The sequence below is a fragment of the Furipterus horrens genome, unplaced genomic scaffold (genome assembly GCF_987537825.1).
Source record: "Furipterus horrens unplaced genomic scaffold, mFurHor1.1.pri manual_scaffold_3, whole genome shotgun sequence".
Taxonomy (NCBI): domain Eukaryota; kingdom Metazoa; phylum Chordata; class Mammalia; order Chiroptera; family Furipteridae; genus Furipterus; species Furipterus horrens.
This window is the reverse complement of record NW_028327173.1, coordinates 153,892,136-153,911,077: the sequence shown is the minus strand read 5'-3', so window position 1 is coordinate 153,911,077 and position 18,942 is coordinate 153,892,136. Positions and strand designations below refer to the sequence as shown.

The following is an 18,942-nucleotide window of genomic DNA, read 5'->3' as shown; positions in this document are numbered from 1 at the left end:
AATTTTTCTCCATAGACTTTAATTAGTTTTATTTATTTCTTTGATTTCATTCCAGTTCCTTTGAATTTTAATTGCTTGATGGAAATCATGCAAGTGGAAACCTCTACTTTTTTTTCTTTGCAGATATCAATGAATGTGCTCTAGAACCTGGAAAATGTGCACCAGGCACCTGTCAGAACTTGGATGGGTCCTACAGATGCATTTGTCCACCTGGATACAGTCTACAAAATGACAAGTGTGAAGGTAGGAGGGATATCAGTATTTGGAAATAAGTACTATTGGTTACTGCACTGGCTTGTTAAAGTCAAAGCTTTTGTGATAGTGTGATGGTGACTTCACTTGGGAATAATTTGTCAAAAACAAATCCAAGAGCAGAGGGTGTGATTTATGGCCTCATTTTTAGGTGGTGAGACTAGAGCCTCTAATTCTCATGCTAATCCCTGATGAAGTTATTTGCTCTGGACATATGGGTGGTCATATGACCCTGACTCTTTTCCAATGTGCTTTTATGCAGCTTGTAAAAGATCTTGGATTTCATGTTTTTAAGTACCAATAGTTTGCAACTAAAAATAGCTTCCTGATTGCAGTTAAAATATTTAAGTGACCACATTCAAGGTCAGATGTATGTGGCTATATTATTTGTCTATGTTCTTTTGATCTATAGAGAGGTGGGAATGTGTTACTACAAGTATATTCTCAGCAAATTTTATAGTAGTACCTCCCTGAATATATATATCATTGCATTAATAAAGGACATTAATTGTCAGAACGTTATAAATAACTAGGGTCAAAAGGATTCTTAAGAAGTCACTGAGCGCATGCTCCTGCCTTTAAACAAGACTGCATCTAATCCATAAGTAAGAGATTTCTCTACTTTTAATATCATTCATGAGAAATTTTATTATATATTCAATTTAAATTGCAGTTAAGTGATAATATTATAAATGGAAACATATAATCAAAATTAGGCCTAAATGCAAATTATTAAACATATTATTTTACTTTTAAAGATTGGCTTTATTCACTCCATGATTAATGCAAACTTCCCCCAGAAGGAACAGAATGGAAATGTGTAGAAAGAAAAACAAGTCCCCAAATAGTCACTAAATGTGCCCATTCTACAATCTTTGTCCCCACTCTTAGGAAGTCAGCACCTACAGGTTAATTTCTACTATAAGGGAAAGAATCATGACAACAATGACAAAAACAGTAACCAAAAAGAAGTGTTTGAGTATTTTTACAAAAGTTGACTTTTCTTTTAAGAAAATGTTGGATGTTACAGTGGAAAGAGCATGGGAGAAAGTAACACAGTCCTCATCAGCAGTTCAGATTTGTCAATAAACCACAAGAAACATGATGCAATTACAAATGCCATGTGATAATGTACAGTGATGAAGAGGCTGGCTTTGCATCATACAGGAAAATAATCACTCGCATTGCACATTTGTAAAATACCTTTTGTGTCTGTCATGTTTACAATGTTAAGGCAAGATAAAGAAGTTAATTTTCTAACTTCCCTTTAGTTGGACCTTGTGGGAATAGTTGTGTAATGCGAATACATTTTGGTGTGGGTAGAACTCTGTGCACAAACATGAGAATAAAGAGCCCCAAGATACAAGAGATATATGTTTTCCTGGGAAGAAAGTATTTCTGTAAAAATAGTATGGGTCAGAATCAAGGGTTACCTTTTTTTCATGACAAATTTATGTTGAAAGGGGAAACTAATGGGTAAATCTGTTGGAAAGAGTGGCTATCCATTTTTCCATAAATAAGGTGATCATGTAATTATTTATTGACCAAACCAACACAGTTTTGAGGTAGGTGCCATTAGTAATGCAGCAAGTCAACAGGCATGAGCTAGTACTCTCCCAGGCAGACTAAGGCATATAGCTGCTTGAGCTATTTGAACTTTACCTTGAACACCTTTAATCACCCCTTTATAATAGCCAAGATGCTGAAGGCAACATGACAGTTCTATGTGCATCAGATTCCTATTATCTGTATGATGAAAGAAGAACTACAGGAAGATATTTTGGTGTTTTCAGAAAAATTAACCTGCATGTGAGAGTTCAGAGCTGCATCTTCTGTGATATCTTTAGTTCATACTACATAGGATTATTTTCATAAGTATTAGTGCCTTTGTAAAATTCACAATTTTAGGGCTCTAGCATGAGGTATTGAGAAAAACACTATGAATGAATGGAGGAAAACAAATTTGGTTCAGAGGCCTAGGTCTCTCACTGATAACTCATTACCAACAGTCTTCAAATTTCAGAGCTTCTGCTCTGTGCTCAGGGGATGAAAGTCAGACTGGAGTTTGCTGCTTCTTTCCTAACTCAGGATAGGATGAAATTACTCAAACTTTTCTAATTAGCCAAGCAACTCAGTCTGGGTAAGAGATGTTTCTCATTGCATCCCCTCAGAGGTACTTGCAGATTCCATTTTGTAATAGGGACCGTCAAAGCTAATTTTTTAAGAGTCATCACAGCCTAGAAGTCTACCCATAACATTATGATATGGGAAAATAGCCTCGTAACTGGGAGAATTTTCAAAGTCAGTTGCACTTCGTATTTCCACATTTTACATGTAGTACCTGACGGTGTCTCCTTTGTGTTTTGCTCTTGTTTGACACATGTGATACTCTTAGATATTGATGAATGTGTTGAAGAGCCAGAAATCTGTGCCTTGGGCACATGCAGTAACACTGAAGGCAGCTTCAAATGTCTGTGTCCAGACGGGTTCTCTTTGTCCTCCACTGGAAGAAGGTGCCAAGGTAAGTGCCTTTGAAGGCTTGAGACTTTCATTACCCTGTGTTTATTTGTTGTGGTTTTATTTTTAAAATATGGCAAAGCTATGACTCTTTGTGAAAGAGAAGATGGAGAGTTTTTATTCACCCAGAGGTCTAATGATTACCATATGTGAGAAAGCTCATTTTTACTTTTAAGGTTAAACACTCATCCATCAAGTTAGGGTTGCTTGTGTAACAACTGTCCTGGCACTCAGACCTCTGTCTCTCCCCCTAAGAGCACAGATGCTGGTAGGTCAGTGAGTGGGGACAAGCCACGAGCCACTGAATATGGCACAGCCTGGTAGGATCAGCCATCAGCCACATAGTCTCTGCCTCTTAAGAGGTAACCTAGATAAATATGGGCCAAAGCTAAACTTTCAGACAGAAAAATGCAGATTAACCCACATATTCCTAGGATATAGTGCCCATCCCTTACATCACAAGGTTTCTAAGAAAACAGAAAAATAAATTTGAACTGACCAGGATTCTTGCTAGGCCATGTGCACTTAAAAAAAAAAAAAAAATCAAAAAGGAGCCTGAACTTAAGCATAACACAGTGTTTAGATTTTACTTAACAATGCAATTGTGTGTGTTCATCTACTTTCACAAACTAATTTAATGAATTCAGGACAAACAGACACACACACACACAAACACACATATTTCCCCCCTCCCCCACCCTACCCCCGTGCCTTTTTGTTCTTTGTTATAGTTCTGTTTGTGCATTTTCTTTTTGTGTGTGTGTATATATGTTTGAGTGTTTGTTTTGCTTCCATATTACCAAACGAGAGGCAATGGATATCATTTAAAATTCTAAAAATTGTGTTTGAAGTCTCAGCCCTGCAATTTTTAGCCTAGGGCAAGACATGTTATCTTTCGTAAGCTCAGTTTTCTCATTTTAAACAATAATCCATGCCCAACCAATCTTATTGAGCATGTGACAAAGCTTTGTTAGTTTCTGAGCCCTTCATGGACTCTTGTTATTCTAATTGATCAACTTTTTACTTTACAACTGGTTATTTAATGACCTAGTATTTAAAAGAGAGAAAGGGGAGAGCTGAGAATTCTCTGGTTGGTTTGATCTTATAAGTAGCTAGCAGAGGCCCACATGGATTTAGAGGTTGTGGGTGGGGTGATGCTGGATTCAAGCAGATACTCAGTCTGTATGGCACAGGCCAGCCAGATAAATTCTAACTTCTACTCTCTGGTTTTTGTGTGCCTTTGGCTTGGCCTGAGTTTGGAAAGAAAGCAGTGAGAAACCAGGTGTGAATCTGCCGATGTGGCAGGCCAGAGGAAACTCATAGGCTATTAATTCAATTTTCACTGGCCTGTCACCGAGCAAGCTAACGCTGCAGGAAGAATCGGCCCAGCTGTGAGCAGCCCTGCCACATACTCAGCTCCAAGAGGCAGACCCAGAATTGAGGAATGCAAGCAGAGAAAGTGACTGTTGTAGTTCTGATGAAATTTCAAAGGTCATTAAGAGCTTTTTGCAGATGAACTGGTAAACAGGCATCCTAGCGAACCCTAGTTTAAGTGTGTAGGCAAGCACAGTTCTCTTTCCCAGTACAAGGCACCTTTGGTTAATAAATCAATTCTAAGGAATCACCACAAGCAAATGGAAATCTCCCACAGAGCACAGATTTTGCTGGAGCCAGGGAATCAAGACCTGAGTTTTTCTTGTAAGATGACAAATTAGGAGTCAGGCTTGTATTACTCATGAAATGAGAAAATTCCACAGAACTACAGATAATGTTTTGAAGGAACAAATTGATGGATCCTGGCACTTGAAGGTCACAGATCTAAATGAACCACTCTCACTTACAAAGTTTAGTGAAGGGGATTTGTCACTTAGGCTCACGCTAGACTTCCTGTGTTTGGGCCTCTGTGTAAGGCCTACATTTGTTTTTCAGAGGTTGGGGTGATGGAGTGGTACTGGGGAGGCCGGGCTGGGGAACAGGGTCAGCGATGAAAGGAAGAGAGAATGAACATTTTAACAGCCTAGTGTTAGAACGTGCATGCATCTAGGTTTCAAAGACTAAGGAATTAAGTTTTAATATATTTGTTGAGACATTTTGGTGAGTAATCACTAAATTATATCTTAAGACAGTTGTAGGCATAAATAATAAAAACAGGACCAATAAGCACAAAACTTTGCATGTAACAGTGAACTTGAAGAGTAAAGCAAATCAAAAAGGCGTTCTTCAGGAAACTGTGGTTTGTTAAATTGTGAAGCTTCTCAGCAAAGCAAACATTTGGTTGGCAGGACAAGGACTGGCTTCTCATTGCTCTTGACCTTCCAAAGAGTAGTTGACTAAATGGTGCCTGTCAGGTCCTACACACAGCAGATGTGGAAGTGAGGTAGAAACTAGGGAGATAATTTATCTGGAAAAGTTGGTTGAAGTTGAACAAGTTCATTGAAGGGGCCAACTGAATTTGACTTACCAGAGCCTGGTAAATCATATAGATAGATAGATAGATAGATATTCTTACTTTAATTCAAGTAAATTTTCTGCTGTGATCTTTGGCAACTCAGTTATTCTTTCTGAAGATTACTTATTTATTTATTTATTTTAGAGAGAAGGGAAGGAAGGGAGAAAGAGAGGGAGAAAAACATCAATGTGCGGTTGCCTCTTGCACACCCCCAACTGGGGACCTGGCCCGCAACTCAGGCATGTGCCCTGACTGAGAATCAAACTGGTGACCCTTTGGTTTGCAGGCCAGAGCTCAATCCACTGAGCCACATCAGCCAGGGCTCAATTATTCTTACATTGTCTCATTTGTAGTGAAATGAAAGCTGGAAAGCTGGTGAAATGGTCTTAACAGAAATGCATAGGTGACTATCATAGTATGCCACCTGAGATTGGAAAACAGTGATAGGAGAGAGCAGACCAGATCAAAACAAAAACAGGGCAATTGTGCAACGTGGATATGAAAGCATTTCCTTGAAACCTGCGGATTTTGCCTCTGTGTAACCCGAGAGGAGTTTGCAAGGCTTTGGAAGTCAAGTTTGAGGGAAAACACACTCCAGGCTCTTGGATGAGTTCACTTTTTAGAGTCACCCAATTTGCTCTGTAAGAAATGGAAAAGTCAATTGCCAAAATTATGTCAAGCAATGTTGGAGAATTTTGTAGGAACTAGATCCCATATTCCATTATAATGGCACCAAGAAATAATCAATATTAAAGAAATATATTCTCTGAAAGAAAGAGTGTTCTCCCTCAGTCACTCATCTCCCTGCTCTCTTTACCTTCCTTCTCTCTGCAAAGCTAAACAGCTTCTCTGTGTACGCGTGTTTGTGTTTGTAAAATGTGCAGAAGGCTTCACATATACATTTGGTAGACAGCAACTGTATGATGAGCTACTTCAGTAAATGACCATTGTGTGGTATTGTTGTCAGTCCACAAAACTGCCACATTTTTATTTGCTTTATGCCTGAAATCTGGGGGTTTTATTTTGGTTCCAAGGCTTATGGAACACAGAATAAACAGCATAGTGTGATACCACTGTAAGTACTAGAACTGGGACGTCTACCTTAACCTAGTATGCTTGCTAAATGTAGTCCAAAACATGTAAGCAGAATTACCAGTGAAGGGATCTTGTGAATGAGTCCATTTCTGCATGTCCCCGTCCAGAAGTCACTGATGATAATCATTTTTGAAATGTGACCTGGTGTTCATTTTTATTATTCACATCGGGTTATTTTGGGTAACTGGCTGAAATGAGAAGTCATATGATAAAAGTCACATAGATTTGTCCATCAGGTTTCACCACCAAGTCACCTATGACTTTAAAGATCTCAGCTCAGTTATTATTATCGTCACTTGAGGAGTATTAATATAATAATGAGAAGAGAACACATTTAATAAGACAGCTTGTTTCTTATCCAGCGTTATACATTAACAATTAGACATTAACAGTAAGAAAGCAACTGAAGGGTCTCTTAAATTTATTCTGCAGATTTGCGAATGAGCTACTGTTTTGCAAAGTTTGAAGCAGGAATATGTTCATCGCCCAAATCCAGAAATCACTCCAAGCAGGAATGCTGCTGTGCCTTGAAGGGAGAAGGCTGGGGGGACCCCTGTGAGCTGTGCCCCACTGAACCCGATGGTATGTTGACATCTGCGTTTCTCTCTGGGCGATTCAAGGCACACACTGGTCATGAAGTCAGTAAGACCAGAGGCTTTCAGGAAAATAAGAACATTTAGCTTAATCTTAAAATTATTTTATCTCAGGAGCTAGGGTGGTTATTTTCTTCTCAACTATGTTATGAATCGGAGCTGCCTGCGTAGTAGGCACACCAGCTCTGGGAGCCTTGTTAACTCTCTCGTTCCCAGGCCTCTCTCATTCATTGTTTCCTAGTCTGTGCAGCCTGTGGCTGTCTGGCCACCGCATAATGCTTGGGAAGGAGCCTGTAGCTGTTGCCTCTGGGTCTATCTGTTAATGAGTATGTCTCTCCACCACAGAGGCATTCCGCCAGATCTGCCCCTATGGAAGTGGGATCATTGTGGGACCTGATGATTCAGCAGTTGGTGAGTGGCCTTTCTAAATATCAGCGAGCCTCTTCCTTGCTCATTCCCAGTTCTTATTTCTGCACATCCATCTTCAAAAATTAAGCTCTATTTCTTTGTCTTTTTGTTTAGATAACCAATTGTATTATTGTATTGTATTTGCAACATTGTATTATAATATGTATTTTATTAATTAAACACTGAAATGATTATAATTTACTTCTGTGTTTTTTTAAAATACCTTGTTATTCACTATTTTTTTCTCCTTTGCTTAAGATATGGATGAATGCAAAGAACCTGATGTGTGTAAACATGGGCAGTGCATCAACACAGATGGCTCCTATCGCTGCGAGTGTCCCTTTGGTTACATTCTGGAAGGCAATGAATGTGTGGGTGAGTAATATCGGTTTCTTCCACTGGGATTGTGCAGATTAAAAATTAAGCTCTACAGCATTCACACAAGGAAGTACCAAGATGGAACAGAAAGAAGTTTTATTCATTCCTTTATGTATCATTCACTTTGCAACACTAAATGGCTGAGGCCCTACTATGTGCCAGATATTTTGCTAGGCTGTGTGGCTGTATTAGTGAACCAAGCCAACGTGGTCCTTCCTTGCATGGCTCTTAAGTCTCAAGGGGAAGCCAGACACTGGGCACATTTAAAGAGATAGTGGAAAAGGACAATATTGTAGTAAAAATCTTTCTGAAATTAAAAAATATATGTATAATGGTCATAATCTTATTCTCTCAATATGTAAAATACAAAATGTACCCAGATTTTATTACACTCAGTAATATGCTCTATACCCAGTGTAATTCCTCTTGCTTTAAGCTTCTTATCAACTTTCTATGGCTGACCTTTGACCTCTTAATCCACACTAACTCCAAACGGAATCCAAGTATTATGCTTATGTAGCTAAGAAATCCCAGCCTGAATTAATAATGGCATAAATGCTAAGAGTTTGTCTGTGTACATTAGAAAGTGCCTGTGTACATTAGAAAGAGAATTGGTGCATGAGGGTTTCAGCAGTAGTGATGGCTGTGGGAGCGAAGCAAATTCTTTAGGTCTCAGAGTGGAACATTATGCAGGGGACTAAATTATTTCTCATTACCTTCCAGCTCTAAAAGTCCATGATATCGTGGTCTTTATTAACTTGACAGAGATAATAATATTCCTTACAGTGAAATGCCGTTTCATAGCTGAACAAAAGAGAAGTTGTCACCGTTTTCTCTCTGGCTCGTCAGTTAGTGCTACTACAGATGTGAGACAGCAGCTTCCTCTCCGAGGGTCTAGCTGCCACATTCTCTTGTCCTCCCTTGTGGAATTCAGAACCCTTGATGCTAGCCCGTTACTTTTCTGTGCCCAACGGAGTTAAAATACAATGCTACTTCTCAATGTTTTTCCAAAGAATGGTATTCTCCCCCTGAGATGTTTCAGAATGGGGAGTCTAGGTGGATGGGTTAGGAGGCATCTACATATTTTTGGACCTCCTTGGTAAGAACTGTTCTCTCTCCACAGTTATGTAGAGAGAGCATACCCTACACATACTTCTTTCTAGACTTTCCTCTGTCTAATGTAAACCATCTGGTTTCAACAGAATCAACAAAATCTATTTGAATCTTGATTTTATCCAGTATATTAATTTTGCTTAACCTCTGTTCTCTTATTTTGTGTAAGTTTAGTCTTCTATTTTATATCTGGCAAAGATCCATTATGTTTAAGGCTTCTTGGAGAGTGATGTAATGTAAGGCCAAACTGGAGATGTATTCCCAGCTTTAAATAAGGGAAAACTTTTGACATGTGAGAAAAGCATTGTTTTAACCCTTTTGAGCATCTGTCCCCATTAGAAGATTTACTTCTTTATCATGTGGGAGGTTGGAGAAACTCCTAGAGAGGGGCACTATGAGAGCTAGAAGCCCAGGGGCTGTCACTGTCACTGCTATTGCCACTTAGCAAGTCAAATTTCACAGCTACAAACCTGTAGTAACAAGGCATATGCATTCCTTCTTTGCAAGGACAGAATGAGAGTAAAGGAAGACATAACAGATGGATGTCCTCTGGCAAAATGCAAGTTATTATCTGAGTCTAAGCCCATATTCTCTGAATTCATCATATTTTGAATATATTCCTGGTCACTTGCAGATACTGATGAATGTTCTGTGGGCAATCCTTGCGGAAATGGAACCTGCAAGAATGTGATCGGAGGTTTTGAATGCACCTGTGAGGAGGGATTTGAACCTGGTCCAATGATGACCTGTGAAGGTAAGCCTCTTCGATGCAGAATAGTTGGCTACATGTTCTGATCTTGGGGACAATGGTTGATTATAATTCTTAATATGATATACCAACTTAGGATGTATAGAATGAAGAACATCTGGGCCTGATGGGCCATTCCATCTTTTCTTCTCTGAGTAGCCTCCTCTCTGCAGGGAGTATCTGAAAAAGATATAGGTGGCTCATGGCACAAGTTACGCTGCAGGTCATGCAGAGTCCTTGGTGGTGTCTTCCTGCTACTGATATTTGAATATGACATGTGTCTTGTTTACTACCTTCTCTCTTATTTTTCATTTTCCTCCTCTTCTTTATTTTCATCTTGCATGTTCCTTTTCTTTTTCTTCTCTCCTTTTTCTCTTCTATTCACAGAAACATCTGCACACTGAGGTAACCACCAGCACCCTTTAGCCATCACAGCAAAGGAGATTGCGCATATGCTATAAGTATCTGCCAGTGTGCCTGGAAGAATATATGGAAAGAAAGAAAAACAAGGAAGTATCTAGAAGAGTGGTTCTCAAAGGGTGGTCCCTGGACCAGCTACATCAGCATCACTTGTGACCTTGTTAGGAATTCAGATTTGTAGGCCTCACCCCAGACCTCCGGAGTCAGCAGCTCTAAGACTGGGGCTCAGCAGCCCTCCAGGTGATTCTGGCATGTTCTCCAGTTAAGAACCACTGGTCTGAGAAAAGGATGAAGGGGAGATGGATAGAGAGGGTAAAGCTGGTGTTATCATGAGCTCTTCATTGGAGATATGACCCACTGGTGCCCATTGTTGAAGTTGAGGGTGACTCTTTCAAGGTTGTCCTTAAGGCATGATCTGAGATCTCACTGATGATCTCAGTGGGCATCAGTGGGCTCAGGGACAAACATGATCATCAGAATAGTCTGTTGTAACTGATTTTTCAAAAACACATTCTGATGGTTTCAGACTATGCTATCTACAGAAGTCACTTTGATCCATTCACAATAAAGCCATTCCCTTCTATTCAAGGCTCTAACCCGGGCATCAATGGGGACTGAGTATCTCTGAAAGTGGTACAGTAATTCAGAACACTATTTTCTTGGGCATAATAATCACTATTATTTCACAGAAGCCTCTTTAGTATGGGGAAAGGGAGGTAGTTAACAATATTGAAGGGTCTCCTTCTGTTCTGACAACAGCTGGCTTGGCATTTGCTTTGGCTGAATGGGGTAAAACTGATTGCCATTCCATGTGACTTTGGGAGTGGTAAGTAATAAACTTGAGGCTTCAAAGCCAGGATTTTAGAAAAGCTCCCTCTGTATAGCAATTCATAATTTCACAAGAACGACAAACTAGGAGAATCGGGATTTGTGCTTACACTATTTATACCAATTGTAAAATAACCAATGCATTTTATAGTGCCCTGAAAACCAGAAATTGCTTGGTCCATCCATGTTTATAACAATGGAGCATTTCAACTGTTGGGAAAGGCAGATTCCTTCTTTTGGTTGATGTCCATGATCCATTATTTTCTTACTATCTCTCCTGCAGATGTAAACGAGTGTGCCCAGAATCCTCTGCTCTGTGCTTTCCGATGTGTAAACACTTATGGGTCCTATGAATGCAAATGTCCTGCTGGATATGTTCTGAGAGAAGACAGGAGGATGTGCAAAGGTGAGACATCCATGTTCAAGGTCATCCAAACTAGGGAGCCCTAGCACTATCTATGATGGGAGATGTCCCTCCAAAGCTTCCAACAGTAGAGGAGGGCTGGGAATTGGGAAATATGACTATAGTCCATGCCATTATGAGTGTTATCATTGCTACCTTTCCTAGTAAATTGTAGCTGAGGCAGCAAGCTGAGTAAGGGCTGCACTACAGATTCTTTGTAGTTCACTCTGCATTGCATCCCAGCCATGCTGCAGATGTGAAGATGTAAAGAAGACATTTCCCACATTCAAGAAGTTCAATATGAAGAGGCCGAGACAAAGGTATTCAATTCATCAAAAAGGATTATGAATCATACTTCCTGCTTTTGAAGTTAGGGAGCAATTTCTTCAAGTTCATAGGTGCTTAGAGGCTGTCTTCACATTCTTAGGAGGCCACAGAGTGCAATGACAACAAAGAAAATAGGTTACTTAATACCGTTTTATGTGTAAATGGCAAGAAATTAATGCAGCCTCTTTTATAAATTTGCGGTTGCACATTCTTTCTAGATGAGGATGAATGTGAAGAGGGGAAACATGACTGTGCTGAAAAACAGATGGAATGCAAGAACCTCATTGGCACATACATATGCATCTGTGGACCTGGGTATCAACGGACACCTGACGGGGAAGGCTGCGTAGGTAAGAGAATCCCTGCAGAAGGCTTTGAGTAAGTCAGAAGTGAGTCCTGATAGGCACTGTGTTCTTCTTGGCCAGGACTGTTTTGCCTCTCTTCACCTATGTCATTACTTGTGGAGATCCCCTGGCCTCATGATTATCTGTGAATTCTACAAGTGCTATCTCCCTCTGAGCTGGCTTTTCCCTACTTCCTCAGCCCATTTTGCTGCTAGAATTGGAATATCAGGTGTTTTCTCTATTTCCTTCCTTCACTTTTTTGTACTCCTTTGCATTGGGGTCAGTTCTGTTTACCACATTGGAATGCCTCCCTATTGATCCAATGTTGCTACCCGCACCCTGACATTGAATTTCAATGCCAGGTCCCTCGGAACCAGGAATGTCACTGAACCAGTGGGATCTGCCTGCAGAGACTCTGGCATTGTCTACAGTGTGTCCTAGGCAATGGTATTTTAAAGGTCCTCCAGGTTCTTACAATATGGATCCAGCATTGAAAACCACAGCTTTAGACTAGGGGTTGGCAAGCCACAGATAAGGCTCAGATCCAGCCTGCCAGCCCACCACCTGTTTTCATAAAGAGTTATATGGGAACATAGGTCTTCTTGTCCGTGGCTGCTTTCATGCCACAATGGCAGAGTAGATTAGAGCAGTTGCAACAGAGGCCATATGGCCTGCAAAGCCTAAAACATTTACTATATATATTGTGTCATAATAGTATAATATTACTATTACCCACTGAAAGTTTCCTGACCACTGCTTCAGACAAAAAAAAAAAAATGGAGAAAATTACTATAAAACTCCCACATACATCCTTTTCCTTTTTAATAATTAATGACATTAGCACACATATTTTATGTTGTCAGTCAAGAATCTTAAAAACCTCACTGTCCCCTTACTCTGTAAGATACAGAATGAAATAGTAATTACAGAGTAGACTCTAAAAGCACAGAAAAAGTAATACGTGGACTAACAATCACATCCTGGATCTTCCGGAATTCGCTGTTATGAACATCAGCTGCACATTGGAATCACTTGGAGAGCTGAGGTTCCACCTCAGACATTTTGAGCTAATTGGTCTGAGCATTGGGGTTTTAAACCTGTTTCAACACTCTCTGGTTGTCACTTTCCAACTCTCTGCCTCTCTTCTTGAGATCTCAGCATTAGGGGGTTGGAACTATTCTCAGTGGGAGACACCTGGGCAAATTATTTGTGATCTAAGTAATCATCAGACAATTCTAAGAATCCCCAGCTACTTGAACATTTTTTTCTAAGACTGGCAGACTAAATTATTTCTCAATAGCATTGTTGAAGTATTACAGTGAACATAATCTATATTGAATTGGAAGATTAGTCTAGACAACCTCCCTTAGGTCACGACTATCACAGATATTATTCTAATGAAGTATTGCAATAGTTCTTTAACTTGTTGGTTTCAGACTTAAGAATTTTCTTCCTTCATTTGCAATAATCCTTTGAGAATCCTCTTTAGGCACAAATATGGAAAGTTTTAAGTGTAAAACTGTAAGTGTATATCAGGTGCTCTCATCTTTGTTGTAAGTGCATAAAAATGTCATCAGTTGTATATTTTAGGGGACAGAGGTACACACACACAGATGTATGTGTCTGTTTGTATGTGTGCAATTCATCTCTGGGAGGACACATTAGAAACTGGCAGTAACACGGTTGACTCCCCGAAGGAGAGTTTGGTGGCTTGGGGATGTGGAGAAAGGGAGAATTTTGCTGAGTATGCTCTTGTAGCTTGTGTATTTGGAACCACGGGAATAGCTTCCCTCGTATTCACAAACTAAATTTTTTTTAAAAAGAAAGAATCCATTCTCATACAAAGTGGTCAGATGACTCCTCTTGTTTTCGGTCCTTCGATGAACCTGCACAGATGAGAACGAGTGTCAGACCAGGCTGGGGATCTGTGAGAACGGGCGCTGCCTCAACACCCGCGGCAGCTACACCTGCGAATGCAACGACGGCTTCACGGCCAGCCCCACGCAGGACGAGTGCCTCGGTGAGCACAGGCCGCGGGAAGCTTTGGCAGCCCCGGCCGCACACGGGGAGGCTTGACACCCCGATCTCCTATTTGAAAAACAGAGATTGTCAAAGATGGAGGGAAGGTTGAAATGTTCCCATCTTGGGCTTAGCACCACCCTGCTGCTAAATGCTCCCTGTGCTAATTGTACCACTGAGTCACTTGTTTGGAATGACTTTCTCGGCTGCCTTTTCAAACCCTTGGTGCTCAGGATGTTTTCTCGTGTTTCTCTGTCTCTCGCTCTCTCTGTAGCATGACTATTCCCCATGCCTCTGAGAGCAGATGGAGTTGTAACCTTGGCTAGACTGATGCTTTTCTGCCCACTTACTGCATTTCTTATTTGTTTCCTCAGATGACATCCTTTCTCTCTTACTGCAGTTCCCAGCTCTCCCTTCTCGCTCCTTCTCACCCAGGGTAAAGTGTTACATCCCTTTTGGGCTTCATATCTGACCAAATTTGTGATAACTTGCTATGCTCATAAAATTTCCTAAAATCCTCTTTTTAATCTATTGCCCCTTCCAGACAACCGGGAAGGGTACTGCTTCACAGAGGTGCTTCAAAACATGTGTCAAATTGGCTCGAGCAACAGGAACCCTGTCACCAAGTCTGAGTGCTGCTGTGATGGAGGGAGAGGTTGGGGTCCCCACTGTGAGATCTGCCCTTTCCAGGGTACTGTGGCTTTCAAAAAACTCTGCCCCCATGGCCGAGGATTTATGACCAATGGAGCAGGTACTTCATTTTGTTCTGATTTATGACCAGGGCAACAGGTACTTTATTCAGTTCAAAAATACTTTCAGGGAATGTGTTTGTTTGCTTTATGAAAAACAGATGAGAATATGGAATCTACAGTATGAACTTAGGCTGAGTTGCATAGTTGAGGTTGACAAAAATTCTTCATTATGGTATTTTGGACACTCAAAGCCATGTGGCCAAAGCATCTTTGGCCCATCTGATGAAGCTGTGTGTGCTTGGTCCCTCCCTCTGCATTAGAAGGGCTCTTCAACATTTTAAACAAAAGTTTATTCTGTGTTGTTGGTTACTCAGAATATAATTTTTAGATAAACATTGAAATAAATGTTCATGAAATTCCTTAATTAGTATAGCAATATGTACTTGAACTCTTAAGATTGACTGAAATATACACAATACTGATATTCAAAACTGTGCTCTAGGAAAGCACAGTTGCTTTAACATGAGAGGAATGAAGAAGCTGTCAAGGCTCCTGAGGCAGCTCTGAAGAAGACTTCCAGGTCTAGCAACAGTAATGGCAATTGTTTTTAGTTTCATAAAAGAGAGAGGAGAGAGATGTTTTGAGTTCCTTGTCAGGCGTAGGGGGGATTAGAAGAGAGAGGACTTATGTTAGAAAGATGTGGTTAAAAATAAAATAACAGAACTGGATGTGATACAACATAGATTAGGTGAGGTGACCCAAACAAACTCACGAGTCTTTGGAGGATAAAACGAATTAGTAGCAAAGACTCATTTCTTGAGACCATTGATGGTATGCTGAATTGCATCTCAGAGTAAACTTGAAAAATTCAGGAAAAATATCAGCTGTTGGTATAAGATGGTTACTTGGCAATTCAAAAGCTAAGAACTTATTGGCCTCCCACCAAGTGGTAAGGAGATAGATGGGTCAAGGTGAGGAGGACAGTGGCTTTAATTCTCGACAGTGCATATTGGTCAACTCTTTGTCCATTGGTGGAGCTGTGAGTGAGGGTCTCCCTTCCTTAGTAGGCAACAGAAATGCAGCCCCGTAATCCACCAAAGTAGTGAACTTTAGTCAGTTTCCCCAATAGTATGCAATTTGATATTTTTTAGGATTCACTTTAGACAAAACAGAAAGAATAGAAAAGAACTTTTTTTCTTACTCTGTATATGCAATATTAGGGGGAAAAGTGGAATTTCCTGTTAGAAGGCCCCACTGCTGTTTATTCATCTGTGGAATGTCAGCAAGGGGCACGCTTGATGGCAAGAGATAGCACAGGAGCTAATAAATGTGTCTCCATGAGGTGGTTGTTCTATGGACCCGGCGGAGGAAAAAAGTATATATTTAGGAGGAAAATGGTTTTTAAAGTTTCTCCTAGTCTGGTTAGTTTATTACTACAGTCTGGTAAAGTTACTCTTTGCCTTTCAATATAGTTACCATGGCATGTAAAATGTATGCTATCATCCTTTTGGTGTGATTTCTTAGGTCCATACATAGTAACACAGTTTATTGGTTACTTATGCTGATGTGACCCTGATGTTACATGTTAGTTTGTCCATTTTAATGCCCTTCTTATTTTAATTTTTATTTATTAACTTACAGATATTGATGAGTGCAAGGTTATCCATGACGTTTGCCGAAATGGGGAATGTGTCAATGACAGAGGATCGTATCATTGCATTTGTAAAACTGGCTACACTCCAGATATAACTGGGACTGCCTGTGTAGGTAAGTACTCTATTTCTGATAATTTACTAACCCAAGCAGAAATTGTAGATTAGAGCACAAAAATAAAATCCTCAAACTAAAACAAAAAAAAACAAAAAAAAATCTAAAAAATCTATATAATTTCATAGGAAAACATAAGACAAGAATCAAAGACTAACAGAGTTTACTTTTTCTTTTCTCACAACAAAAATTCTTTCTTAGACCTTGTGAGTATTGAGTATTTACTTATCTTTTTAGACAGGCAGTCACACTGTGTCTCTTTGATTATAGATCTGAACGAGTGCAACCAGGCTCCCAAACCCTGCAATTTTATCTGCAAAAACACAGAAGGGAGTTACCAGTGCTCATGTCCGAAAGGCTACATTCTGCAGGAGGATGGAAGGAGCTGCAAAGGTAAAGTAGAATGTGCCATCACCCACTCACCTGCCTCCTGAGCACAAGGTTGCTGAAAGGCTGTATAGAAAGAGGTGCTTCCCTGGACTTAGCACCTCCATGGAGGCTCCCTATGCTGGAGGCAAGGAGGCTGAGGCCAGGGAGATGGCAGAGGACCATTGGCAATAGCCGTCCTCACTGCCTGCCCAGTGGGTATCTGTGGACGCTATCCCTGATGGTCTGAGACAGTAGGTCCGGTTCTGCAAGGCTCAGGGTATGGTGGATCTCTACTTGATTACCTCCTTTATGCTTTCTGTTTATTGCATTTATATAGTCAGGCTGTTCAACAACTAAATAGCCTAGGTCTCCAGCAGAATCCAGCCTCATACTAATCAGTGCCGTGATCCCAGAGGGCATTGAGCCTAAGTAAGTAAGTACTTTGTCTAGCTTTCATTATGCAAAATAGAGCCAAAGTCTATTCAGAAATCCCTCACCAACCCAGAAGTTTTGAAAAATTCTGTTGGTGTAAACATACTCCTCTAAACAGCTTTCTCAACAATAAGAACTTCATATACTTATGACTAGCACATGTGAGTCATGCTTAAGGACAATTTGGAAAATGAGAGATGTGGAGAAGGTAGACCAGATGGCAGAACAAGAGTTAGAGCATTCTGACATGAAATCTTGAAGGAGGAAAAGGGAAATAAAGGAAGCTAAATGGTGGGATGGTGGAAGTGGAGAGCAGAGTGAATTAGGCTTCCCTGTGTCTGCTGGAAGGGAGAGAGTTAAGAAGCTGGTAATATAATGGACAACGACCTGTGGTTCTCCTGTGCAACACGAATTTTATGTGCTCCTCTTATTCTCGAGAGAGGAAGTTGAGAGACCTACTCAAAAATTTGGACTATCTTTAATGAAGAGCTGCTCATAGCGTTGTTCTTCTCCAGAAAGAACTTACTTTACATCTGGGCTTCCCAGTGAATTCTGGGCAGTGTGAGGCTATAACTCAGAGCCATAAACGTTTTCATGTAGATGAAGAACCAAATTCAGGGGAAGAATTTCTCTCTGTAACAAGCAAAAATATTTCTAATACTTTCCTAAGCCGTGAAGGCAGAAAATCCTCAAAAATTTATAGCAATTAAGAGATAAGACATTAAAAATTAAATGTATGGTAGTAATTAAGTTTTCACAAATTATTAAAAGCATCAGTAATTCTCTTTATGGTTTTAGAATAAAAAATAGCTATGTGGTTTTTATAGACCCACTTACAACACACGTCCCTTTCTCCTATTTTGCTTGTAAGGTCTAAATTCTTCTACATACTTGGCATATATGACTAACTTGCAAAATGAGTGATACAGATACGTGCACTTTGAAATTGAGAGGAAAGAGGCTAGAAGGGTGGCCCCAGGGGAATGTGCGGCCAGCCCTTGCCCCTGAGAGATGGGTAGGATCCAGATAAGAGAGGTAAGAATAGCCAGTGTTGCTGTTCTGAATGTGTCATAGTTATAAAATAGTGTAAGAAATCACTGAGATGTCTCCTTCACCTGTTTGCTGGTGAGCTTCAGCAAGCATGGGATAGTGCTCTAGCAAGGCCCATATGGGGTCATAGAGAGGGGAGAACACCATGCTGGCAGGAGGCATACAGCTGCCAATAATGCAGAAACCAGGAAAGCAGAAGCAGCAGCCCTCCCAGCATTGGAGGGATCACAGGATTGGCTCCACTTTCAGAGAAGTCAGTGCTGGGGAAAACATGGAGGAGTTCTTTCACTTTCCATCCACTGAAGATGTTATTCCAGCCAGGAACTGGCACTGGTCTGCAGCTCAAAGCACAGCTCTGTGTGCAATGATAAAAGATCAGAAGAAAGGGGGAGAGAGAGAGGAAAGGGGGGAGGAAGCCAGGAAGGCAGGAAGAAAGGAAGGAAGGAAGGGTGGAAGGGTCCTGAATTTACAGAGATTTTTTAAAGTTAAAATTCAACTAAAAGTTGGAACACACTTTGTACATCTCCTGACATAATTAATACCAATGGAGTTGAGAATGAACCTTGAAGTTCCAGCAATGAGGAAAGAGTCCTGGTCAAAGCAGAGGATTTTATGGAGACATGGGAAATGATGTTGGATAAATACCGTAGACAATTTTTTCAAGTGCTGTTAGCTTATCGGAATGAGTATTTTTCTTTCCTTTTTTTCCTTCCTGATTGCTCAATTTTGTTTTATCCA

The 18,942-nt window shown here is 40.4% G+C and overlaps 1 protein-coding gene across 1 annotated transcript in view; it reads left to right on the top strand.

Moving 5' to 3' along the window:
- Window positions 1-18,942, top strand: part of FBN1 (fibrillin 1) — a 226,274-nt gene that overhangs the window by 194,429 nt on the left and 12,903 nt on the right. Inside the window, exons 48-59 of the mRNA XM_090270572.1 lie at window positions 124-243; window positions 2,648-2,773; window positions 6,746-6,895; window positions 7,252-7,317; window positions 7,573-7,689; window positions 9,440-9,559; window positions 11,085-11,207; window positions 11,750-11,881; window positions 13,770-13,895; window positions 14,439-14,645; window positions 16,228-16,353; window positions 16,624-16,746. Coding sequence (XP_090126698.1) covers window positions 124-243; window positions 2,648-2,773; window positions 6,746-6,895; window positions 7,252-7,317; window positions 7,573-7,689; window positions 9,440-9,559; window positions 11,085-11,207; window positions 11,750-11,881; window positions 13,770-13,895; window positions 14,439-14,645; window positions 16,228-16,353; window positions 16,624-16,746 — 1,536 coding nt within the window. The remainder of the gene's footprint in view (window positions 1-123; window positions 244-2,647; window positions 2,774-6,745; window positions 6,896-7,251; window positions 7,318-7,572; window positions 7,690-9,439; window positions 9,560-11,084; window positions 11,208-11,749; window positions 11,882-13,769; window positions 13,896-14,438; window positions 14,646-16,227; window positions 16,354-16,623; window positions 16,747-18,942) is intronic.